Consider the following 25143-nt stretch of genomic DNA (forward strand, 5'->3'; position numbering starts at 1 on the left):
CCATACACTGGGGCACACCTACTACTTCCTCGAGCGTCCCTATGATCCTAAGGGCATTCCACTGTTCCGGGGACCTCCAGCACTGTGAGTATTCAATTAACGGGGTGTGGAGGGGGGGACCCTCACATTGCGGGGGGTTTCCAGAGCGCAGGCTCAGCCCCACGCCCGGCCTCACACGGCTGGCGGCGGTGCCGGTGCCCGTGCCCGAGCAGCCTCCCCATCGCCTCGCCCCGCCCTCAAGGGCCGCCCCCATTGCCCGCCCGCCGCGCGTGACGTCATCGCGGGTGGGCGCGGCGAGGGCGGGGCGGCGGCGCCGGGCCGGAAGTGACGCGCGGGCGCGAGAGCGGAAGCGGCGGCGCAGGCTCGGGCGGGTCCCCGGTGCGCGCAGCGGGCTCGGCTCCCTCAGAGCCGCTCCCGGCACCGACATGATCCTGCTCGAGGTCAACAACCGCATCATCGAGGAGACCCTCACGCTCAAGTTCGAGGGCGCGGCCGCCGGGTAGGAGCAGGGGAGCCGGGGCGGGGCGGGGACGGGTCCGCGGAGAGAGGGAGGGGCGAGGGGGCGGTGGCTGGCGGGGCCCGGGCCGTGCCGGGCACCCGGGCACGGAGCAGAGCCCGGCGGGTGGTGCCGGGACAGGATGGGGCTGAGCGGGGCGGAAGGTGACAAGGCAGGATGCGGGGCTGGGGAGCGGCACTGAGCCCGCGGGCAGTGTGCTACCGGGGGGCGGCCCGGGAACGAGGAGGGCAGAGCGGGCACGGGGTGGGAGCCTGCGGGATGCAGAGGCTGGGAGGGGGGTGGTCAGTGTGCGGGAGCTGAGCTGCGGGACGGATAGAGCTTGGGCAGAGGGAAAGCTGGGGAATGAGGGAGCAGAGTGGGACAGGGCAGTGTCGGAGGGGAGAGTGGAGCTGGATGGGGTCGCTAGTGCCAGAGCAATGGGGAGCCCCGGGGGAGCAGGACGGGTCTGGGAAGGGTGCCGGAGATTGCCGTGCTGAGGTGGACTGGAGGACAGGGGTGGAGAAGGAGGAAGTTGGAAAGGGAGGAAGGTGGATTTGCAGGGTAAAGTGGCCTTCATCAGCGTGCTGCCAGCGCTGGTACAGAATGTGTAGGGGGAGGCGACGAACAGGAAGCCTGTGTATGGAGTCATGGCCTCAGCCTTTTGCTTTGGGGTGAAGAGCAAATTTCAGTTTGCTCCCTCTTAGCTTTTTTGAGCAGAAGGGATAGAGGCGCACAGGTCAGCCATGGCTGCTGGTGCCAGCCTGGTGGGTGTCCTGGCCTTGGGGAGCAGCCTGGGGGTCTTGTTCACACCCACATCTCCAGCTGGAACATCTCAGTCCATGGGGAGCCCGTGTTTTTTTTTACTGTGAGTGTTGCACCAGGGCTGTAAAGATGCTTGTGAGGACACAGCTTAGCTTGGAAGGAAGTCCCTTAAGAATGAATGTCCTTATCTGCAACCGAGTGGCCTGTGGGCTGGATGCACTTGCTGCCTGCTGCCTGAGACACCTTTGTACACAGACAAAACCTTGAGAGGCAGAGCACAGTGGTGTTATCTCTGGGGTGGAGCCTGCCCTGGCACCTCACAAGGCAGGGCTCAGGCTGCTCCAGGAAAGGACCCTCCCGGGCAGGTGCCTTTTTCTGTGTTACTTTTTCTCCAGCAATTTTTGAAGCTCTCATCCTTTTATGTGCAGAACGTTGTCAGAGGCCACTTAGTTTGCTTTCCTTCCACTCTCAGTTGACTTGCTGATCAGATTTGTGTTTTGTTTTGGTGGGGCTTTTTTTTTCCATAAAATAATTATGCAGGCTGCTCTGCCTTGGAGGACTGCTGAGCTTCTCCCAGATTTTGATTTGTCTTGAGCCCTGATCATTTAATGCAACAAGTTTCCCCAGAGTACAGGCACAGCACTGGGCAGAGAGAGCTCCCAGATGACCTCTGTGGTATTGCAGCCACATCCATTAGAAAATATGGCATGCACAGAGGTTCACAGTGAGTGTCAGAACCGCGTGTCAATCACTAGTCTGTGCCAAGCCACTCTTCCTGATGCAGAGAGAAGAACGTGTGTGTGTCCCTGTGTTGATCTGACGTGGAGGGGCAGCTTGCAGGTCTAGATGCACCCCAAAACTCTGACTCTCTGAGCAGAGCTGCACTTGCTTGCCCTGCAGCAGCCTGCAGGCCCCTGACATTTCCATTTTGCTGCATGGCAAAGCCACCTCACTGGTGTGTGGGCACGTGTGCCTGACATACTGACTGTTCCCGAATCAATTAGTAGGGTGGCTGATGGTGTTCTCCTTCTGCCTTTTAGTCATCTATGGCATATTCTGTTCTTTAGATGGCGTTTCTAGATAAGTTTTGTGCCTTAAGTGTGTTGCTGATGGTGAGGAAGACATTTACTTCTGAATTTTCTTCATGCTTGTTCTGGGCTCCCCCATCCAGGCACGTGCAGGAACGTTTCTCCTGCTTTCAGGTCTTCTAAGGAATAGATGTTACAAAACATTTATTCAAGTGATATTTCTTTTTCCTATGGCCACAGCTCTGGGGTTATTCCTGTGGTGCTCAGCCTGGAGGTAGGAAGGGATTGCCTGTATTTTGCTATTTTGATGATGATTTTCCAAGGTGTATCTTGGGGCTGAACACAGGACAGTCAGGGCAAGGTCAAACCTTGAAGAATTTGGTGACTGGGAGGAGTGAATCTGGACACTGGGGCAGAGCTGGGTTTACATTATTTGCTCTAAACCAGAAGTGCAGCAGATGCAATGCAGGATTTGTCAATAGTGGTTGTCTCAGAGCCAGGTGTGCCTTGTAGCTTCAGCACCAGCCTGAAAATGGGGCAGGGCAGGGTTCTTTTCCAGATCCTTTGCCAGATACTTGTCCTGTGACATGGGCTGTGTCGCTCCCTTCTACTGCAGTGCAGCCATAGTTTGACAGGTTCCTGCAGAGCTTTCCTGGGCTATCAGGTGGGAGACACTCCACATTTCACCTTGTCATACAGAACAAGGTCACATTTAGAAGATGGAATTCATTAACTGCTATTATTGTCATATATGTCAAGATCTGTTCTGCATAGAGGTCCATCAACTGTCCCTGGATTTCCCAGTGTGAAAGGTACCTCAGCAGGACTGCAGACAGAGATCAGCACTTGAGACAGGGCCTAACCCACCTCTAAGAGTACTCCCTGAACAAGGTCCTTGGGGCTTGGCAGCATCCACCTGTAAATAGGGTAATTTCAAATTTAATTTGGTTTTGTGGACAGTCCCCATGTGTTGCTATTGGACACGAAATGAGTACACAAAAGTTTGTTAAGTTTAAAAGAGAAAAAGAGTTAATTTTATTTCTGACTTCGCAATATATAGAATTCCAAAAGTGACAGTGGGATTGGAGGATGAAATTGTCACCCTTCCAACCACACTGGTCAAACTAACAGTCTATCAATTCTCTCTTCCCACAAAGAAATATGTAAACTATTCTGTTTATACATGAAATTGTGTGGGAACTCTGACTCTCAAATATGTAAACATTATCAGAAGGCTAAATAAGTTTTATGAGAACTTTAAAACTTTCAAAAGAGCTAAAAAATCAGGGCAAGACCCATGGAAATCTCACCTCCTTGGACAGCCACTGTTGAAACATGATGTTTAGATCAAGGTGGTAACAGATGATGGACTTCAATGCATCTGATTTTTTTTTTCCTTACTTAGTCCTAGTAATTTATGTGTTTAAATATATTCTCTTAAACCAACCACATTTTAAAATAAAAGCCTAAAGTTACCAGAATCTGTTGAAATAACTTGAGTTAGGAATGTGCTGCTGCAATGTGAAATATCTGGTCAGTACCTGGAAATAAGTTTATTTAAATGAGGTTGGCTTATGAGCTTTTTTACATGTCAAGAGAAAGCTTCCATAAGGTTTTGACTAGTTCATTTGTACATGAGATGTTGCCTGGAAGCTGGTGTCACACGTGGGTTTTCCCATTTATGATAGAATTGTGTGTGAGGAGATAAACTCTACCAGTTGGAAAATCCTGTTTCTCATCATTGCTTTCCTTTGCTAATCACACAGGCATTAAAAAAAAACCCACAAACACTTCAAGTGTAAAACATTTTAATGATTGTCTTCTGCGTCTGATGAATAATCATTCTGTTTGACACTAACAGATTTGACATCCAGTTTTGTCCTGCTTTAATTTAACTGACCCTAGGGAAAGTGTGGCACAGGGCTTTGGTCTTAGGGTTTGGTTTTCCAGTCACATATAGCTTACTCAAAATCTTTAGTAAATTAATAATCTGTCTCAAACTGTTACTTATTATTTACCCACTGTGCAAAAGAACACAAATTTGCATAGCTCGAGTACAGCGTGCCTTTTCCTAGGCTGGGGGCGGAGGGAAGAGAATCTCAAATGAAATTGGTTTCTTTACAGCCATTAGTAGGTACAGCTCTGCAGGGCTCCCTGACCATTAGCTGCATAGGAAATTCACCGAAGCTTGGATTGCCCTGGTGCAGAGTGGTTCCTGTGAGCCGGCAGGAGCTGGGCTGAAGCCGCGTCCGCGGGCTTGATGGTATTTCCCACCTGCGGTCACTTGATGCTTGTGTGCTGCTGAGCCTTTCAGACACAGAGGCTGAACCCTGGCTGAAGCTAGGCAGGGAGGACTTTGTGTTCATGGTGTGACTTGAAGTGAGTTCATCATGGGGAGACAGGAGTGTGTGGAGGCTGTTGATGTGCTGGGAGGGTAGAGGAGCTTTGAATCCTGCCAGGCACTACTGAGGAACTCTCTTCAGGAGTGGTTGTGGTTATATGTGGCTTCAGGGATGCTCAGAGACCCCACCAAAACCAGATCATTCCTCTGCCACCCCCTTGTTCTTGCTGACACAGACATTTTTGTGGCTTCAAGGGAAACAGGATTGGGGAAGTGACCTAGGTTAAAATTAAACAGGCAAAACTGGGTATTTTTAGCTTAGATGAGTTTCCTCATCCCGTTTGTTGTGCCATGGTGCAGCCATGGAGCAGGAATCAGATCTCCCTCCTTTAGCAGCAGTGGCAGGTGCTGGCTTAGTGTCCTCATGAGCGCAGCTTGGAGCTGCACACCTCTCCAGGCACAACCTCACCTACCTCACCTCTGCCCGACTGCAGAGTGCTGGGGAGATGCTGCTGAAAGAGCAGGTTTGGGTTTTGCTGGCATGGGCAGTGCTCATGGTACACCTGGCTGTCCACATTGACTTGAGAGTGCTGTAGGTGTTGGAGCATAGCTCCTGGGTTGTCACAGCACATCCTGCTTCAGACACCAGGGAAAGTGGCTTAGCATTAACAGTGGATTGTGAGCCTCTCCCTGGAAGTAGATATTGCTCCGCTTCTATGCAACAGTACAGAGAGCAGGAGGGAAGAAAAACCAGATCTGAAAGGTGCTAGGCTTTCACAGGTGGTTCTGTCATCACTCCAGCCTCAGTTTTCAGCTTGGGTTCTTAGGAGGAGCCTGCTGTTTTATCTTCAGAGAGTGGTTCTCCCTGCAGCCAACAATGCTTTACAGCAGAGAAGAGTAGGTGTCCATCACTGTACTAAAGAAACATAATAAAAGTGTATGCAAAATTAGGTTCTTACCCAGAGACTTGGCACAACTCTGGATGTCTCTTGGGGGAACCACAGGCTAGCTGCCTTAGCTGAGGATGCACCAAAGGTCTGGCTGGAAGGGGATCTGCCAGTGCCAGCATGCTGCAGGACCATCTGTGCTGTGTCCACTGTGGCTCCCACTGCTTTCCTACCTGCCCGCTCCTCCAGGCTATTGGGCACACAGCAAGGGAAAAGCTTGGGCATGGAGGGGTCACCTAACCAGGAGAGGAGAACTGGCACATGTAGGGTACACAGCTGTACACAGCTCGGCACCACCTGACAGAGCATTCCTGCTCATGTTCATGGTGGGTGTGCTGCCAGAACTATGGGAGCTCTTTGATTGCATATGCTCCTGCAGCTTATGCAGAGGGGCTTTTGTTAGCTGAGTGGGGCCCAGAAGTGGAGGAACCATTCAGAGAATTTTAGACATTGCTCATAATTTTTTTTTATTGAGGTGACCTTCCTGTAGAGAGAGATCCTGCAGTCTGTCACTGAATCTTGCTCACTTTATCCAAATCATGTGTTGACTCTGGTGATCTGAAAGCTCTGCTCAGAGCTTAGAGCTTTGAAATACCCCTTTTTTACCCATCTCCTATGAGGCAAGACATTAGAGTATCTGCATACTTGCAGCTTTTTAAATAATTGCCATTCTCCATTATTTGGTGGAGGTCATAACTGTGGTGTGGGAGATGCTTCAGTATGGTTGTCAGCCAAGATCTTAAACTTATTGTAACATACGGCTAAGAGCCTTTGTGGCCTGAGAATGAAACAGGGAAGTTCTCAGAGTCAAGTGAGGAAGTGCTGTCAGAAAAAAGATTTGCTATTGCTCTTAAGTGCTCGCTGGTATCTCTCCATGGGCACCTGTGGCTCTTCACGGATATTCTGCTGAGGTGAAAAATCTGATTTGGAGCCAGTCTGTATTAGATAGAGCGTAGGAGCCATTTGGAGATGAATAGAAGGAACATAGGCAAGAAGACATAAAACTGTCAGGGTCTTTTATTGTTACAAGCAGAGGGCAGATGGGATTTGGTGTGGGTTTGACTTCAGACCTGATAACTGTTATCACAAAACAGACTGCTGCTGGGAACAGCTGCCATTTTAGCATCGGAGTTCAGGCAGGGGTTTGCAGAAAGGTCTGGTCTGGATTCAGTGTTCCATGCAGAGAGAAGCCATCTCAGTTATTCCTGGTATGAGCTGGTTTTATTGTCCATTCAGGGCAGAGGGTAGCAAGCAGGGAAGGTCACTGAGGGATGCTGTGGTTCAGGTAGCATTGGAGGTGAGGAGCTTGCAGGGGTCACAGCAGCTCTCTGCCCCAGGAGTGGATGAGGTGTCCTGTCTGAAATCCTCTGAGTATAGCTAGGCTTAGTCTGTTTCTCAGAGATTTGGATCAGGGGTAGAAGTGAACCGCAAAAGATCTCCTGGCTTCCCAGTTGGGGTTTACAGTTCAGGTGGGACTTAGAGATAGCTGGGACTTAGAGTCATTCAGCACCAAGCTGCTAAACTGCCAATTCTTGCTATGGGTGTGGAGAGTCTCCTCATGTAGGCAAGGGACACCAAAGCATGCTAGACCAGACAGAGCTCTTTGGGATCATGCCAGTAACCTGACAGTACCTGGTACCCCCCTCAGGGGTGCAGGCCCCATTCCAGGCCTGCTGTGAATCCTCTGCACTGAGCCATCGCTAGCACGAGAGCAGGAAGGACAGAACACAGAGAGGACACGTTGTGCCTCCATAGAGCTATTTCCTGTGGTAGAAGATGGGTTGGAAGGACAGAACACAGAGAGGACACATTGTGCCTCCATAGAGCTATTTCCAGTGGTAGAAGATGGGGTTGCTGGAAGGTCAAGGGGAAGTTAATGTGTGTGTGATCTGCAGCATTGTTGCTCATCCAGAAACTACGGAATGCTGGAGGTGAGAGCTCCTCTCTATTCTGCCTGGGGACTTCTTGAGGCAGGAACAGCAATCTGGGTAGCAAAAGGAGCGGTTTTTCTGTTGGAGAAAAATTTTGAGTAGCCAGGGTAGTTTTGATGAGGTGAGCCAGAGAAATAAATAAAAGCACTTTAAACACTGATTGTAAAGCTCCTGAACTGTGAAAGGCTAAGGGGGGCTCACTTTGCTCCCAGCCACACTTCAATGCTCTTCCCTGTCCTCCCCTGGGCCAGGCCAGGCCTGGGTTACTCAAGTGTGTGCCTGGTGAGGCAGAAAACCCACCGTGCTGTAGGTGACAGGGCCAGCGTGGCTGCCTGGAGCTCTGTATGCGGCTCACGTGAGCTCTTGCTTCACTGAGGCTGTGCCAGGAAGTGCTTGAATATTCAGCACCCAAAGTTCTGACCAGTTTACCTTTTTTTCCCCTAAATACTCCCCCTCCTCACCATCCCCAAGTACCGGAACTGGGGCCACTTGGGAAATCAGCGTTAAAATAACTTCTCTAAGAAATGACGTTTGCACAATGACAGGCTTGAGCCCAGCTGTGTTAGCAGTGAGCTTTTGTGTGCAGAACAAAGGCTCTTGTGCAGAGCCATCAACTGGCTCCTGTACATGGTCTTGCTCCGCTTCTTCAATGATGTGATGAGTGATCTTCCTGCCATCCCCTGGGTACAGGGCAACCAGATGGGGAATCATCCTTCCTCCAGTGCACTGTCAGCCACTTCCTTGCATTTCTCAGCGGGAGGTGCTGTATTTGGAAGGCTCTGCTGGGAACGGGGGCTCTGAGAAATGTCAGCTCTATGTGTGTGGGGAAGGGGGTTTGAAAGTGTAATTTTGAGAAGATAGAACAGAGGTTTAAGGATGCATTCTGTTTAATATTCCTAGCTCTCATGTGCCTGACTGTGCTATCTTTAAAGCTTCCTACATAGGTTTCTTTTTTTATAAAAATTTATATTGCCATCCAAGCTGATTCCCACATCTGAGTGTGATGCTCTAAAAGAGGAACACGTCTGCATCAACTGACCGAGTGGGATCTCTGGGATTTTCTTTCATCTCTGCTCTGAGCTGTCCTCAGTGAGCAGAAGTGGCTTGGACGTGACTTGTGGAATTGCTCCGCTTTCCAAGAGCCCAAGCTAAATATTTAGCCATGATGACTACTAGGGAGGGGAGATGAAAGCAAGAGAGGTCACAGATAGCTGGTACAGCTTTTAAAAAAGACCTGCTTTGGGTGCACTTGCACTGCTTCTTCCAAGTGTGTAGTTTTTATCCTCAGCAAGGTGGAACAAAAGACAGAAGCTCCCCAGCCTTCAGACAAAAAAAGGTCTGTTGCCTTTCACAGCTGATCACTTTCAAGAAGCAAGAACACCTCCTCATTTTCACTTAGGTTCTCCATCTGGCAATTAATTCCTCCCTTTCTGCTGGAGTAAAATGTTGTTGACCTGGTGAGTGTTTGGTATCAGTGCAGCAGTGTCTTGGTCTCCCTGTATTGCCCAGCTTGAGTTTTATCACATTGTGGTCATTTCTGCCTTCCAGGAATGAGGCTGGCTGCAGAAAAGCTGATGGAAAAACAATGCTGCTGCGATAAAATAATTTAAACTGTTACAGAATATTGTCAGGGAAAATAGATATTGAGTCATCACTTCTCCCCACCTTCCTCAGTATATGTACCACAGTGTAGCCAGTGTATATGTACCACAGTGTAGCAGCACACAAATGTGTGGAAGAGCAAGTTTTGACAAAATGGTTGAAGCTGGTCTCTGGGCACCAGCAGCATAGTTGAGACCACTGACTTTACTCTGGGGAACATATTTCAGTATCTTGGTTCAGACAGGTGGGAATGAACTGTTAGAGACTAGGTTTCTGTTAGCAGCAGCATTATTAGCCTGTATTTGAACATCGTCTACTTTTGAAAAATAAATGGAGATATGGTGTGAAACAGCAGTAGCAGACTACCATTTTTATCCTGTTCTCATTTTCCATGCCTGCTCTCAGCAGCGGAGATACCTTTGCATCAGTTCCCTGTTGGAGAATGACCTATTAATACCAGTCCCCTTGGAGCTGTGAAAGCAGTTCTGTAGTGCCAATCCCAATAAAATGACCTTCCAGAAGCAGTTACATCTTTCATGGAGTCCTACTCTTTCACAGATCATGAACAAATGTCAAAATAGGGTTTGTTAAAAAGCAGTTTAATCTTCATAGTCACAGTGTAAGATGTGATGTTCCTTCAGCTTGCAAAGGGTTTTGTTGGTGATTGGGGTCCCAGAGACCATTCACAACAGTGTTACAGCACATCCAGAGCTACAGTTTTTCTCCAGAGGCTGTTGGCAAAACGTTGGGGTGTTTTGGAAGGGGAACAGGATGAAATGAACATGACGAAATTTTCCTTCTTTGACCTGCTTCTGACACTACTAACACTTCCTAACTTAGAAAAGTGATCTTCTCTGTAAGCAAGTTGTATCAATGCATTTGTAGAGTTGGTGTTGATGGCGAAGGGGGCACTGTGTCAGGAAGGATTACTCAGCTCCTTCCATGAACTGGTATTGCAGGACCTTACAAAAGATCCTCTGTCCCAAAACCTGTGTCATGGTCGTTTGGTACAGAGTGTGTTCTTGTGAAAACAAACTTCTTAGTAAGGGGTAGTTTTCTCAGGAATTTCTAACTGGAAATCTGTGATGTCAAAATCTATTAATAAACTAGAAGTAATAGAAATCTGTGCCAGCTTCAAAGCCTATTTTATGTCATCTGGGGTAAAACTGGTGCTTATAGGAAGAGGGAGAAGTCTAAGATCTCTTGTCAGAGGTTACTACTAGTCGGACAGCAGGAGATAAAAGGGTTTTGAGGAAGAGCTGCCTGTGAAAAATAAGGTGTTGGAAATTAATTCTCTTTCCTTCACAGCTTGGAAGTTGCTGTTAGAGTTCTCATTTACCTCCTTTGTTTTCTTTGCTTTTTAGAAATAAACCAGAGGCAGTAGAAGTAACATTTGCAGGTAAGCTCCACAGCTCTCTTGACTTCTCTGAACCAAGGGCTGACTTGAACAGTCTGCCCACACCAGTGGGCAGGGGTGGTGTGGAGACCCTGCAGTATCCCCAGAGCTGGGGCTTCTTTGGCTGCCCCACTATTTCTCTGTCTGTCTGCCTTCCCTGAGACTACCCTAGAGGATTGAGCTCATTGGTGGTAGTGCTTTGGTGTGTGCCTGCTACACAGCTCTTCTCTTTTACCTCATCCGTTCTCCAGTCCTGCCCTTGGTGCTACTTGTTATGAGGTCTTTAGCACCATCTGGTTTGGGTTTTTAGGAAACTGAGTTGTGGTGACAGGCAAAATGGATTCATCACCTCAAATTCGCTCTTCAGGAAGAGAAATGCCAATAGAGTGCAAGTACTCATTCAGCAACTGAATTTTTGCTTCTGTTATCAGGAATCTGTGTAAGCTGAAAAGCTCAGTGGGGAAATGGAGCTTGCTAGGTAGCTGGAGGGTTGCCTTTCCCTTCCTCCTGCCCTCCCTGCCTGTTCTGCAGTGAAGTGGAAGCTCTCACAGCAGGCAGCAGCTGGCAGAGATATTTTCTCCTCCAGGCTGCAGCTCTGGCCTGGTGGGCATGTCAGTCACTTTCTGTGCTGGCCATCCAGAAGGCTCCCGTCTCTGCATGTTTGTATCCTTGTGCATTGAGCACAAGTGGATTTGCCAGGGATGCTAAATGACACTAGATCAAAGCTTTCTGTGATGGACAGGTGTCAAAATTGTTTCAGCCTTGTGAATGATAGCATGTCTCCTTACATGACATTACCATTTTCCTTAATTGCGGGTTTCCCTCTTGCTGGACGTGTGAAGGCTGGAGCAAGAGGAGCAGTGTCACTTTATGCAGAACTTGTAGGGAAAACATTCCTCAGAAATAGGAGATGATTCCTGTTCCCTCACATTTCTCTTGCTTGCTTCTTAGACTTTGATGGAGTCCTTTACCATATTTCAAACCCCAATGGAGACAAGACAAAAGTGATGGTCAGTATTTCTCTGAAATTCTACAAGGAACTCCAGGAACACGGTGCTGATGAGGTGAGTTAAGCATCTCCAGGCCTCCTGCCTACAAATACTGTGTTGGTGGCAATGCCCTCGTGATGTTGATGGATCTAACATCTGACCCTTAGAGAAGCATCTGTGCTCCCATCTCACTGGTCAAAGGAGCAGCTCTGTGCCAACCAGGAGTTCCATTTTGCTAAAAGACAAGGGCAAGGTGTTCACGCTGTCTCGTGAAAAAGTAATCTTGTATGACCCTGCAGCCTGAAAGACAGAAGACACCACTAATTTTGCAAGTTCAAAGCAAATCCTGACCATGTAGAAATAAGTTTCCCTGACTGATGTGTTGAGCCCACAAGTGAAGGAAGGCATCAAGACAGATCTGTGGTGCTTCTCTTCTGACTTCTAACCACACTTGAGAGCAAGTGCTGGGCTCCTGCTGTATGTGCAGACCTTGGTTTGCAGATTGGTTCCCTTTTCACTGCTGCTGTGTGAAGTCGCAAGCTCAGTTCCTGTTGACTGGGCCCTGTGGCTGCAGAGGGCCATTTATGGTAGAAAAAAGGAGCCTCTCTGAGCTGTGGTTGGATGGCGGGGCAGGAAGTGTGACTCAGTTCTTGAGTCAGTTTTCAAATCTCCACATGGTAGCAAATGGGGTTCACCCAGGGCTTTTCAGCAGGCTTTTGCCTCTGGGTGTCTGTCCTTGGAAGAAAACAAGGAAACTGCTCCATCACTTTATTATGAGTCTGGTATTTGAGTGGGTGATTTGGACCCCAAGTGAATTCCTGTGAATTGCCATAAGACCCACCTAAGTCAGAAGAGATATGACTGAGTGTCCTGCTTTCCTGGCTTCTGAATGCAGAACTTTCTAGGTGCAGCATTGCCTGCTACTGAAGGTACCACTGCTGGCACGACGACTGTAAAGGATGGGGCCTTCCCAGCTTGTATTGTGAGGTTCAGTGCAGTGTGTGATCCCAAGAGAACTGTGGTGGATGAGTGACTGACAGCACTGTGCACCAGTAGCCATTGTGGTGGTGAAAGGCAACTTTTATAAACTTTTAGAGGAAACTGGGATCTGTGCAGGACTAGCTTGGAAGTACTGACTAAATAGAAATTACATTTTTCAATCCCCAGTTATCATAATGTTGCTTTGTGTACTTCCCTGCAGACAGTGTTGCTTGTTTCCTTGTTTCTGCTCTGTCTTTGGTGAAATCCCACTGTGAGGAATGCAGAGTGGGCTTCCTGCTAAGACAGGGCATCTTCCTGCAACACTGCAGGCAGGCTCTCTGCTGAGAGAGAGGAGGTTTTGGCATGCAGAGAGTCTGTGTATCCTTTCCACGTGGTAGTGGGTGTCATCCCAGGAGGGCCAGTTCTGCCCCAACACTGTTGTGTTCTTCTCTGTGAAATACTGCCTGTTCCCAGCCCCCTCATTGACACAGAGCTATGGCTCAGTTGGAAATTGCCATTGATGTAAAATTCAGCAGTAATTACGTTTGAAAAAAGGTTTTTACTGTGCTGTAGGCGGTTCTGCTTCTGGGAGGCATTCAAGCCTGCGTGGCAGTCTCCTCTCAATCCCCATCTGTTCGTGCAATAGGCTGAGACTGTGTGTGATCACCAGGCCATGGTGTGCTCTGAACTTGCCGTCCTGTGAAGAGAGGGATCAGGCACGCTTTGTATCTGCCTTTGAATGGAAGGAAAAATGGTAGCCCTCAGGTCTGTTGTGTCAGGCTCAACTGATTGTTCTCCTTTGAAGGTATGAGCTATAAGGCGTCTTCCCCACAGAAATCTGACTAGCAAGAACTTGAAAAAGTTCCAGTTTTGAATCCTCTCCTGCAGTATGTCCTCTGTCAGTGGAGTTCAGGGAGCCCTCCCTAGAGCAGGAACAGCCAATAGTACTAGAAGCTGATGACTTAATATTTGTCTAAGTTCTCTTAGACTAGGGGAGGCAGGTGCTGTAATTTGATGCTTCTAAAAGAAGACCAAATATGGCCTAGACTGTGCAGGAGGAAACAAGTCTTGATAGCTTGTGCACTCATTGTTTAATTTCTTTTCTAGGTATTGAAGAAGGTCTATGGAAGCTACTTGGTAAATCCTGAATCAGGTAACCCTGCAGTAACATTCACTCTCTGTGTTTTTATGTCTGTCTGTGTGTGTGTGTATGTGTGTGTGAATGCAATTCCAAAGTTACTTAAGTCACCTGAGAAATGCTCATATGAAGGCTGCAGTTGAAGAGCTTGATATCTGAGGCTCTCTATACAATGAATTGCAATTTGAAATTGCCAATTTAAAAAGTGGCACCGACACATCAGGGATGAAGTAGCTTGCAGCACAAGCTGTAATTCTTTATGCAGTCCTCCTCCAGGAAGCCTCTGTTCCTCACGGTTGGGGTCTTTGTTCTTCTCAAAGATGCTTTGTAAGACACAGGAAAACCATGGTTACCTGTGACAACATCTCTTCCTACTCACTGCAAAAACTTGGGAGCAGTTCAGCCAGCACGTGTGTCTGGGAGCTTGGGAAGGAGCCCCAGGAACGTTGCCATGGCCACGCGCCGAGTTCAGGCATGGCTTTTGGCAAGTGCTTGGAGTGGGAAGAACTCACCCCTGGGGCTTTTGGGAGGATTTAAGGCAAAAGTGGGACTGTAGGTATCTCTTAAAAAATGTTTCTGCTTTCATTAAGGCCCTATGTAGATTATTAAGGTTAGTGGCTGTCCCTTCCCAGGTTACAATGTCTCTTTGCTCTACGACCTGGAGAACCTTCCTGCAGACAAGGATGCCATTGTGCACCAAGCCGGCATGTTGAAGCGCAACTGCTTTGCTTCAGTCTTTGAGAAGTATTTCAAATTCCAGGAAGAGGGCAAAGAAGGAGAAAAAAGAGCAGTCATCCACTACAGGGATGATGAGACAATGTAAGTGTTCAAACCAAAAAGCTCGGGGGTCAGACAGTGCTTAGTAGTCTGCTCCTGTGCACAGCTGTAGGCTTTGGTGGAAAGTCAGGAAATCCTCCTGCTCCGTGCTTTGGCCAGGGTAATAAGGGCCTGTTCTAGGCTGCCACAAGTATCCCACGAGGGTAATGCTTATGCCTCGGGCTGCTGGGATGTTACACAAGAGTCTTTGTTAGTGGCATCACTTGTGGCTGCATGCAGGAGATGAACTGGCCACTCCCAATAGAAATGTTGTGCTCCATGTAAATATTGTCTCAAGGGAGGGGAAATCTACAGCAGCCAGGCCTGTGAATGGCTGTTGTATCTACTTGACCTTGTCACGCAGTTGCTTCCTTGTCCAGTTGAACTTCTTCACAGGTGGATTCTCTCTCTCCCACTTGCAGGTATGTTGAGGCAAAGAAGGACCGTGTCACGGTTGTGTTCAGCACGGTATTTAAGGACGACGACGATGTGGTGATTGGAAAGGTGTTTATGCAGGTATGGAAACTGAATTACAGGGAAGGGGTCTGGTCCTCAATTGAGATGCCTGCTTGCTTGAAGCAGCATTGCCAAATATGCTGCTGAAGTGAGCACAAAGGCAGTTTAACACATGGAAGTGCTTTGCTCCATGCTGCACTGGGATAGAAGAACATGCTAATAGGCACAGACAGTGTATTTTCCTGGCTCTTGCATTGGCATCTGTATCATCAATAGTCTTGCTCATTTGGACAATCAAGCGTATTATGTGTTACAGATGCGAAACACCACAGTGAATACTTCAGTCCCCACATTGAGGCCCTGTAATGTGGATAGCTATGGTGTAGGGATCTCCAGCCAGCTGAGGACTTGAGCATGTTGAAGAGGCTGTAAAGGGAGAGGAAGGGTGAGACAATATCATGCTGTGCATGAGGAGGAGCTGAGACTGGTCTTCACCTTGAAGTTTCATCCTGCTAATGCTCAAATGCTGCAGAAACAGTCAGCAGCTCAGTGTGACAGCTCTCTAATTTCAACATTTTAGAGCTATGAATATACTGAATTTGTGGGCTTGAACCAATCATAATGCCAGGTTATGGACTAGACTTAGCTGAGTCTGGACTCGGCTACCTTTTCCAATTGCTGTTTAGCTGGGAAGCATTCAGAGACTTGTAGTAAGCACTTTGCATGTCTGTGAACAACTGTGTGCAGTCTGGGGAAGATGAGACATCTGTGTGCAGCTGGGGAGGCTCAACGCATGCTCGTACCTGTGTTCATCTGTGCCAATGGCCCACCTCACTCATCTGCTTAAGCTCCTGGGGAGCCGGCCTCCTGTTTGGGCATGGCCATGGAGCAGGGCCTGCAGGGTGTTCCAAGCATCTTTAACCTACCTGTTCAAGGGTGCCAGGCCATGCTGCTGACAGGCTCATGGACAGCAAGTTACTGGCTCAGTTTGCTGGAGACCAGTGTACCTCTGTTGAGTGTCATCAGAAGGAGTTCTGTTGCAATGGAAGTCTTCACAGCTCTGTTTGCTGTGTTCATTGGCTATAGACAGGGCATCTGCTCTGGCTTTGTGGTTTTCCCCCACCAAGCATACCCCTCAGCCTGGATCATCTTTTAAAATGGGAAGGGAGGCATGATGAACAAAATGGGGTTGGTGAGGCTCCTGGGAAGATGGCAGTACTTCAAGGCAGCAGCTGTCCTGGAGTCTCCATGTCCCGAATTCTTGGTTTTTACAACAGCAAACCCTGTCTCTGCCCAGCCACAGGAATTTCCACTCTGAGTCACACTGGCTCTTTTCCTCCAGCTATTGCTCTTGCATAACACAGCTGGGCATGGTGTCTGCTCATCTAGGCTCTCATGGAGAAAATGTGACCATTAACTAACTGGTGAAGCCATTTGAACCATTTCACCCTCTGGCATAAGTGCAAGCTAAGCATTTCATTAAGGAAACCCCAGTGATCTACTCTAAAAGGGACATGGATGCCCCTGCCTTTCCCAGGGAAACTGTGCTCAGAGGAGAGGCCAAGGGTGGCTGATAATGTGTAGGCTGGGGTGGAGGTCAGTGAGGCAGAGGGAAGACTGTCCTGCCTTGTGGCAGGAGAATGGTCTCTGGACATTCCCAGCCCACACAAAGATGGTCTTTAGAGTTCCTGAAATACAGAGCCAGTACATTTCCTGTGAGGTGGGGGTTGTGCTGCTCTGAGAGGTGGGGGAAGGGATCTCCCTGCCTGAAGGTATTGTTTCAAGGTGTAGGGAAGCGGTAAGAGGAGCAGAGTTCACATATGAGTTTCAAGCCCCTAGGTGCATCTTGATGCCTAGGCAGACTCCTGGTGGGAGATGGTTTCTCAAATGGCAGAACCTTTACACTAGGTGTGATGGAGACCTTGCAGCCCTTCCGGAGAATTTCTGTTCCTTGGGAGTGGTGGGCACTGTGCACTTTCACTGGAAGCACTGAAGTTCCAGCAGGAACTTTGCTGTCTCATGTGATTGCTCAGACTGAGGTGTCCCTTCCACAAAAGGGCTGTGACACACTGAAAGCCACCCCAGCTGAGGGGCTGCACTACAGTCATGTCTAAACCCAGGACAGCCATGCATTTTGGGCTGGTTTTGCTAGGAAAAAAAGGTTACTTTCAGGGTGTTTTGCCTGATGAACTCAATGCATTCAGGGAAAGCTGGGCCACCTTCTGCTCATTGCCCTTTAGGAGTGAGGAAACCCCATTTGATTTCCCAGCATGTTGAAGGGTCACAGTGGGAATCACCTTCACTTTGTCTTGTTCAGGAGTTCAAGGAGGGTCGCCGGGCCAGCCACACAGCCCCACAGGTGCTCTTCAGCCACAGGGAGCCACCCTTGGAGCTGAAAGACACGGACGCAGCTGTTGGTGATAATATTGGCTACATCACTTTTGGTAAGCAGGCAGCTCTGAGGCTTGGGGATGCTTGGGGAGGAGAGAGGTTCTTGTTGCTGCATGAAAAACAGGAAGGAGTTCACCTTGCCCTGAAGTGGGCAGTTCAGGGCTGCAAGGACTCTGGGGTTGCATTCTGTCTTGTGTGCCCCCTTTGGAGTGTCCCTTTTCTGTATCAGGTCACCTCAGCTCTACTGTGGGCAAGAAGATGAGGAAGTGGACAGTGAGTTGTTTAGTGTCCACCTACAAAATAAGTTCAGTATTTGGAAGCAAAGGGAAGAGTGGCTTTGCTGTGATATTTTGGAAACTGGAGGTTTCTTGTGAAAGTTTTCATGCAGCTGTACTTGTGTCCAGCTGCAGGGAGCTGTGCAGTGCTTGATCAGCAGAGGCAGTCAGAGGGCAGCAGCAGAGCAGTGCATTCTGCTTCTCTAGCTCTACCTCTTTGCTCTGGGCCAAACACTGATGAGCCACTTCCACCTGACAGAGGTGCTGGCCAGCAGAGCCATGACTTCCCCCCTGGGTAGCAGTGTCAAGAAGTCTAAACTCTGCCCTGTTGAAAGGGATAGGTCTCTTCAAGATGTTTGAGCGTGTTGTTAGGGCGTCTCAGGCCAGCATTCCTGTAGTTTGGAGCTCAGAGATGGAGCACAGACACTGCAAGGAAAGCTGAAGATAGCATTGCCCTCCTCCTGTACTGGAAATGGTGCCTTGAGGCCTGGGAAGCTGTCCGCTGTGGAAAGAAGAGGTCCAGGATGGCACATACTTTTGTTCTTGTTGAGACTAAATTTCCCAGGTATCTGATCTCAGATCATCACCCAGACAAAATGTTCTTTCAGCCCTTGGATCTGGGACACCTAACAGAGCACCAGCTTATGGAAAGAGCAAGCTACCTGCTTGTATCCAAGTCTGTCTATGTTACAGGGCTGGCAAGCTGCCAGGCAAAGATCCAGAACCAATTTCAAGACCCCAGGGCAGACTGGATCTTGAAATTGGTTGAGCAGCCTGGGTGCTCTGGTCTGCCTCCCAGCTTGCTCCTCCAATTGCATCTCCCAAGCACTGATACAGCAACAGTGTGGTTTCCTACAGTGCTATTGTTTCTGGACACCTGGCCTTGCCTACATCCTGCAGAGTGCACAGCCTACTGTGGGAAATGGGGAAAAGTGATCTTAAACCTTGTATTTAAAATCACAAGTGCTGCTTAATCTTGGTACGTGTCAAGAGTAAAAGGCTCTTTATAGAGAGCAAGCCAGAGATTCAATGCAGCACACCCTGAAGCCTCCAGCACCGATCCTGAAGGCCTTGTGCAGCCTCAGAAGGTACTAATGGTCTGTGTTGGCCTCTTCTTTCAGTGCTGTTCCCCCGTCACACTAATGCTGCAGCCAGAGACAACACCATAAACCTGATCCACACATTCCGGGACTACCTGCACTATCACATCAAGTGCTCAAAGGTATGAGGGCTGGGACACACAGGGTGGCTTCAGCCCATCTAACCTGGGTGGTGAAGGGGAGAAGCAGGGGACAGGGGTGCCCCTTGAGAACTCATTAGGGTCTGCCACTGCCCTCTGCAGTCATGCAGGGGTGGCAAGTGATGCATCGTTTCCTTCCCCCTGCTCTTGGACACGAGACTGTTTTCTTTCCATTCTAGCAGTGAAGTAGGATTTTTCCTTTTGGATCTGGTTTGTTTCCTTTCTGAGAACAGAAATGAGGGTAATTGTTCAGTGACCTGGCTTTGATGTGTCCTGAAATCTGAGCTATGAAGAAAGGCTCCTGACACGTCCCCATTTTGTCCCAATTAAACACAGGCCTATATTCACACGCGTATGAGGGCGAAAACGTCAGATTTCCTCAAGGTGCTCAACCGTGCCCGTCCAGACGCAGAGAAGAAAGAAATGAAAACAATCACGTGAGTAGCAAAGCAGGGCATGGCTCTCTGGGCTTCTCTGCCAGCCACGAGCTCAGTCTTGCTCAGTTTGGCATTCTGCAGCCGAGGGCAGGCTGGGGTGCCATGGGGGTGACCCACAGCTTACTGCCTCACATGTCCTGTGAGGAGCTGGGTCCGAGGCAAAACCCTGTGCTAGCAGGTCCTTCACAAAAGGTTCATACATGGCCCTGTAAGCCCTGGTGTCTCCATTCCCCCCCACCAAGTCCTTGGTGGCATTTTTGGGTTTTTTTCCCTGTTACAGTAGAGCTGCCTTGTCCATCTCTGGGGGCAACTCCAGCTTGCGGGAGAAGAGGCAGGTCCTTCCTTGGGGTCTGTGGGCACTGGACCAGGTTCTGCTGCCCAGTGTGGCTGCAGCTCCTCAGTCACTGGCTGCCCTTGGCCAGCTGATGGCTGGGGCCAGGCCACCATGCTGGTTGGCTCCCTCTTGTGAACAAGCAGTGAAGTGGATGGAGGAGAGCAGTTGTGTGAACATGTTTCACTCAGGTCCCTTACCTTCTGCTTGTTCCAGAGCCCCTTGGTGTCCCTTTTTCTCTGTCCTGTCATGTCCCCTTTGCATGCTGCTTTGGGGCAGGAGGGCTGTCCCGTCTGCCAAAGTTAGCCCCTTCCCACAGCCCTGTGACTTGGTTCTGCAGCCACAGAGCCTGTGAGCTCCAGCCCAGCAGTGCCTGCCTGGCTTCGAGAGCTCTGCTATGCATGCCCCACCACAAGCCCCACATGTGCTGACCCCTCTCCATCCTTTCAGGGGGAAGACGTTCACAACCCGTTAACACCGAGTCACCGAGGCTGCGTGGAGGATGAAGGCTGGGGCACTTGCTACCCGATAATCGTAGCTTTTAATGTTGCACCTCTGTGGGCTCATAAGGAATTCAAGCAATCGGGGTCTGTTTGTACGACAGTTGGGGGAGTAATCTGCAGAAACGAGCTGTGCTTGCGAGGACTCGATCGTTCCAAGAAACAAAACTTTAATTCCAGTTTGATTGACTTCATTTCTTTTCTTTTTTAATTTTTTTTTTTTCTTTTCAAGCTGTTTCGCTTTGCAATATGTTACCGGAAATAAGTTGCAGTATTTCTTATGAGAATAATGCAATATTAACTTGTTTTCTTCTGAGTATTTGAGTTCAAAACTCCTGTATCTGAAGAAATACTGTTGGGGTTCATTAATAAAGAAGATCTTTCTATCTTAAAGGGCTGTGAGGCTTTGGCTTGTCAATGCACGTGACCTTGCCCTTGAAGGGGTGTTTAGGCACAGCCCCAAGGGAGATAATTTCTGTATTGTGAAATATATGCCTTCTGGTGAACTTTGGGGTGCAGTACCCAAATCTAGGAATAGCCTGTTCTGTTAAGGAGCTCCAGACTGTACAGAGCAGGATTCTCCTACCTTCAGCTAGCAACCTGCACCCTTCCCTCCTATCCTGAGCCCCTAGCAGGGAGAGCTAGGGTGAGAGTCTCTGCCACTGATCCTCAGGCCATGGTTGGATGCCAGGGAGATCCCTGAGGAGGGAGCATAGCTCCCCAGATCCTCTTCCCCCCAACAAGCAGAGTAGCTGGCATCCAGTTAAGTGAAATAATTTATATAATTAAAGACATCTTCATACAAAACCCCTGACTTGGCCCCTAGATGGTCAGGGCAAAGCAGGGCAGGCTGGAAAAATTACAAAGCACGCACTGGAGAAGGGTGGTGAAACCATGTCCCTCATCCCTCTGTACACGAGGCGCAGGGCAGCGCCGGGACGCCATCCCTCGACGCGGTTCTAGCGATCAGGCCGCTGGACGCAGAACACTTTGGCTTGGTGGTCGCCAGAGGTGGTCACCACAATGGAGGCATCCCTGCAGGGAGATAGGGCTCAGAGGTGGGGCTGGGGCTTCCAGTATCGCTGACCATCACCCCCAGCCCAGCTCTGAAGTACTGCACTCCCCCTTGAGAGCCTCAAGCCTCGGCATGGACCTCAGTTTGTGCCCAGCCTTGGGACCAGACCGCAAGGGCAGTCACAGAGGCAGCTTGTGCTTTGAGCTCCTAGGCTGGAGGCCCCTGCTATCGCTGCTCCCTCCACCCAGCAGGGAAGGGGCCTAGGAGTTGCCTGCTCACTTGTTGACGGCGAAGTCGAGGATTTCAGCAGAGTGCCCTCGGTACTCGCTGATCATCTTCCCTGAGCGGGCGTCCCAGAGCCGCACAGCCCCGTCCAGGCTGCAGGTGTACACCACGGCCGAGCTCTCCTCCCACAGCAGCTGCACGATCCCTGACTGGGGCAGGGGGAGACCACAGTGGGGACCTCCAGACCACACTGGGGAACCTCTTAGCTCCCCCCCTCTACCCCCACCCCCTCATGGTGTCTGCCATCTCCCCAGGAGAGCCAGACACCAGGGCCAAGCTTTGCAGAGACTGCGGCTGCCCTTTGGGGAATCCCAAGGCTAAGGGAGAAGTACAAATTGGGAACTGGCCCTTGGGCTTCAAGGGAAATCTCCAAAAGCCCAGAGCCCACCTCCCAGGCCTGGGCGGGGCAGGGGGCAGGGCAGTACCTCGTGTTGGCACTTATGCCTCAGGCTCTGTGTGGAGAGGTCGTAAATAGCCAGTGTGCCGTCAAGATAGCCCACAGCAGCCAGTGGCATCCTACAGACAGGGGAATAGGCATTACATGGCACATGGGGCAGCAGGGATGGAAACACATAAAGACTGCAGGTAAAAGGCAAACCCTATGCTGGAGGCTACAACATATTGAGAGGATGAGGGAGAACCAGATGGCTGGAGCCATCAAACACCCCGCTTGGGAAACCCAACAGTACAGCAAGTCAGCAATCAGCCCATGGTTTGTGAAGATGACCGTGTCCTGGCAGGAAAACAGCTATCTGGAGAGTATCCCAGCCAAGCAGTGGTCGATCAGGCTAGCCCAGAATGTCCACACTTGCAGGGAGGACTGAGCAGCTGGTGACCCTTGGCCTCATACCAAAGAGATCTGGCATCTCTACACCCAACTGAGGAGGACGAAGGCCAGAGAAATGCAGCAGATTGAGTGCAAAGGATGCAAATGAATCTGTATGACAAGCCCTGTAAGATGTAGCACTGAAGAGGGGCTGTCCCAACACTCACACATTACAGAAGCCCAGCGACTCCACTGAGTTGGACTCTGCCTCCTCACCCTCGCTGATGGGTGCCTTGGGGGTCACGCTCTCCATCTTGAACACGCACACCACCTGGGTAGAGGGAGGGTAACTATACCTCGAAGGAAGAAGACCCAGATGCACAAAAGTCCCGTTCGTACTCGATACCGAGTGTGCGCCCGCATCAGAAGGCGGCGCGGCCCCAAATCTTCAACTCCTGGGAGCAAACAAGAGGGAGCTTCCTTCCAGGAGCCGGGCGGGATCACCCAGCCCGCGCGGCACCCGCAGCGCGAGGGCGCCGCCTGCCGGCGGCCGATGGCCGCACACCGGCCCTGGACTTGGGGGGTCCCCAGCGCTCCTGGCTCTGCCCCCGGCCCAGGACAGGGGACTTGGGGGGTCCCCAGCGCTCCTGGCTCTGCCCCCGGCCCAGGACAGGGGACTTGGGGGGTCCCCAGTGCTCCTGGCTCTGCCCCCGGCCCAGGACAGGGGACCTGGGGGGTCCCCAGCGCTCCTGGCTCTGCCCAACCCATACAGACGCACCTTGCCCGTGGCAGAGTTGATCAGCTTGGCGTGGCAGTCCACAGAGCCCGTCATGATCAAACTGCCATCCTGGTTGCTGGCTACACACGTCAAGGGGTCCTGATGGCCATCCTGGCCTGGGGGGTGAGCAGCAGGTATGAGCTTTATGTGCCCTCCCCACAGAGACCCAGTGAGCTTTGAAATGCAGCACCCTGCAGCCTCCACCCTGCCTGGCTCTGCCAGCACCCTGGCAAGCAACAGCCACCGCTGGGGAGAAGCCCTGTGCCCGGCTCCCTCCTGCCCTCACAGGATGCTTCCTCTCAACCCAGGCAGAGGTCAGAACCCACCAGAAGGGGCTGTTTGCCAGCTAGGGAGTAGCCCAGGTGATAAACCTCTTCCTTCTTCCTTACCTTTCAGGACATGCAGCGACGTTCCCTGCTTTAGATCCCAGATGCGCAGGGTCCCGTCCTCATACCCCACCACTGCTCGCTTCCCTGGTGAGACAGAGATAGCAGATAGAGACAGGGCCCCCCCATCCTCCTGCCTCCCCTTCAGCACAGACTGGGAGAAGCAGGAGGGCAGATGGCCCAGACAGAGCTGGTGACATTCCACACTCCAGAGGCCCAACACCTCACCATCAGGCAGGATCCTGCCACATGTGGCTGGGCACGCTGGACCCTGAAAGGTCTTGCAGTCCCCACTGGGGATCTTCCACATCCAGGTGTTGCCATCAGCTGTACCAGCCAGAAGTACATGGGCTTGAGGGTGCCACTCCATCCACTGGGTAGAGAGAGAGACCAAAGGCAGCATCACCAAAGTGCTGCCACCCCACTTGCTAGCTGCGGAGCCCCCACAGCACCACTCACCTCCAAGTCCCCCACCTCAAAGGACCACACTTCCTCCTTGGCATCCACCCGCCACACTTTGATAAGCCCAGACATGTCACCTGTGGCCACGAACACAGAGTCGTGACTGAAGCCAGCACAGGTGACCGAGTCCTTGTGTCCTATAAACATCAGGGGACAGAGACTGCTCAGCCAAGCTATGGAAGATGGCCAGGAGCACAGCATCAGCTGGAGAAAGATGTGTGCTGATAGACGCTGCTGAGAGGGGACACAGCTGTTCACTGTACCTCACCTGAGCACTCAAACAGGAGCTCCCCGTCACTCACACGCCACACGAAGGCCTTGTCATCCTCTCCACCTGTCACTGCCAGCGTGTTGGTCTTGGGGTCAAGGCTCACACAGAAGACAGAATCTTGACAAAAGAGCAAAGAGAGGCTACATGGCTACAGTGCTAACCTTGCCTCACCTGATGTTGCCAGGGGATCCAAACCCCGTGCAGCACTGGGTCTGAACTCTCAACCCAGCCCCGTGGGAATCAATTCTTCACGTGGGAGAGGAGCAGCACAGGCTTTCTGCTGAGCTCAGGGCCAGCTGCCATGATGGGAGGCCCAAAGGGCTCTTCTGCCAAGGCAGAACCAAGCCCAGGGCAGCTGTGAGTCCTGATGGCTGTCCCAAGAAGGCTGGGAGACAGCAGCCTAGCAAGGCACTCTGCACCCCTGGACTCTGGGGAAAGCCAAGGTGGGACCAGGTGCCGAAGAGGGTCCCAACTGCTTCTGCCCGAGGGCAGCACTCACCCGAGTGGAGCGAGAACGTGACCTCGCTGTCGTCCTGCGCCTCCATGCCGTCCTCCACCCCCTCGTCATCCTCCGACTCCCAAGCCTCGGCATCGGGCTCTTCTGCCGCTTCGTCCTCAAAGTCCACATCCTCCATCTCCTCGGCCAGGTCATCTGCACAGGGCGAAGGTCAGGGCGCGGCTCGCGGCCGCCGGGCTCGGCGGGGCAGCGGGGGATGCGCGACGCCGCCGCGGCCACGAGTGCCCGAGCAGGGAAAGCGCAGAGGAACGGGAGGAGGGAGGGAGGAAAAGAGGAACACGGGGGGAGGCCGCGGGCCGGGGGGATGCACCGGCCGGGCCTGGCACGGGGTGGGGCCGCAGCGCTCCCGGTGCCCCGGCGGGAGGCCGGAGCCCCCGCAGGCCCTGCCCGGTGCGTGGCGCAGGGCGCCCCGTCTCACCCGGCCCGGGCGGGCCCAGCTCCACCACCTCGATGATCTCCTCGTCGCCGTGCAGGTCCAGCGCTCCCGGGCCGTCCCCGGGCTCCATGCCGACCCGCCCCGCCGCCGCCGCCGCCGCTTCCGCCGCGCGCCCCGCCCCGCCCGGCCCGCCCGCCCCAGCCAACCGCGGCCGAGCCCGCGGCCGGCCC

At 51.3% G+C, this 25143-nt stretch overlaps 2 protein-coding genes across 2 annotated transcripts; one reads left to right on the plus strand and one right to left on the minus strand.

Annotated features, from left to right (window-relative positions):
- The first annotated feature begins 305 nt into the window (after nucleotides 1-305).
- On the plus strand, nucleotides 306-20454 carry ARPC2 (actin related protein 2/3 complex subunit 2). Its single transcript, XM_021526208.3, has 10 exons — nucleotides 306-499; nucleotides 10472-10506; nucleotides 11455-11567; nucleotides 13581-13626; nucleotides 14244-14430; nucleotides 14850-14943; nucleotides 17201-17327; nucleotides 18671-18771; nucleotides 19126-19226; nucleotides 20008-20454. The coding sequence occupies exons 1-10, from the start codon at nucleotides 426-428 to the stop codon at nucleotides 20030-20032; spliced, it is 903 nt and encodes a 300-aa protein (XP_021381883.1). The 5' UTR covers nucleotides 306-425; the 3' UTR covers nucleotides 20033-20454.
- Nucleotides 20207-25086, minus strand: AAMP (angio associated migratory cell protein). The gene is made up of 11 exons (XM_021526207.3): nucleotides 24956-25086; nucleotides 24520-24672; nucleotides 24018-24137; nucleotides 23747-23886; nucleotides 23516-23660; nucleotides 23291-23374; nucleotides 22902-23017; nucleotides 22351-22454; nucleotides 21783-21873; nucleotides 21352-21506; nucleotides 20207-21092 (listed from the first exon to the last, which is right to left on the minus strand). Exons 1-11 carry the CDS (start codon nucleotides 25041-25043, stop codon nucleotides 21017-21019), a joined length of 1272 nt encoding a protein of 423 aa, XP_021381882.3. The 5' UTR covers nucleotides 25044-25086; the 3' UTR covers nucleotides 20207-21016.
- Nucleotides 25087-25143: the final 57 nt, after the last annotated feature.

This window comes from Lonchura striata, chromosome 8 (assembly GCF_046129695.1).
Source record: "Lonchura striata isolate bLonStr1 chromosome 8, bLonStr1.mat, whole genome shotgun sequence".
In the NCBI taxonomy this organism is placed as follows: Eukaryota; Metazoa; Chordata; class Aves; order Passeriformes; family Estrildidae; genus Lonchura; species Lonchura striata.

Bases quoted from the DNA above. Each gene is read 5' to 3' on its own strand.
- AAMP (XM_021526207.3), bottom strand. From the start codon at position 25,043: ATGGAGCCCGGGGACGGCCCGGGAGCGCTGGACCTGCACGGCGACGAG. The intron at 23,661-23,746 runs GTGAGTGGTGCT...CTCTCTACCCAG, and splicing joins TTGAGGTGGGGGACTTGGAG to TGGATGGAGTGGCACCCTCA. The intron at 21,874-22,350 runs GTGAGTGTTGGG...CCCTGTCTGTAG, and splicing joins TCGCTGGGCTTCTGTAATGT to GATGCCACTGGCTGCTGTGG.
- ARPC2 (XM_021526208.3), top strand. From the start codon at position 426: ATGATCCTGCTCGAGGTCAACAACCGCATCATCGAGGAGACCCTCACG. The intron at 11,568-13,580 runs GTGAGTTAAGCA...TTTCTTTTCTAG, and splicing joins AGGAACACGGTGCTGATGAG to GTATTGAAGAAGGTCTATGG. The intron at 13,627-14,243 runs GTAACCCTGCAG...GTCCCTTCCCAG, and splicing joins CTTGGTAAATCCTGAATCAG to GTTACAATGTCTCTTTGCTC.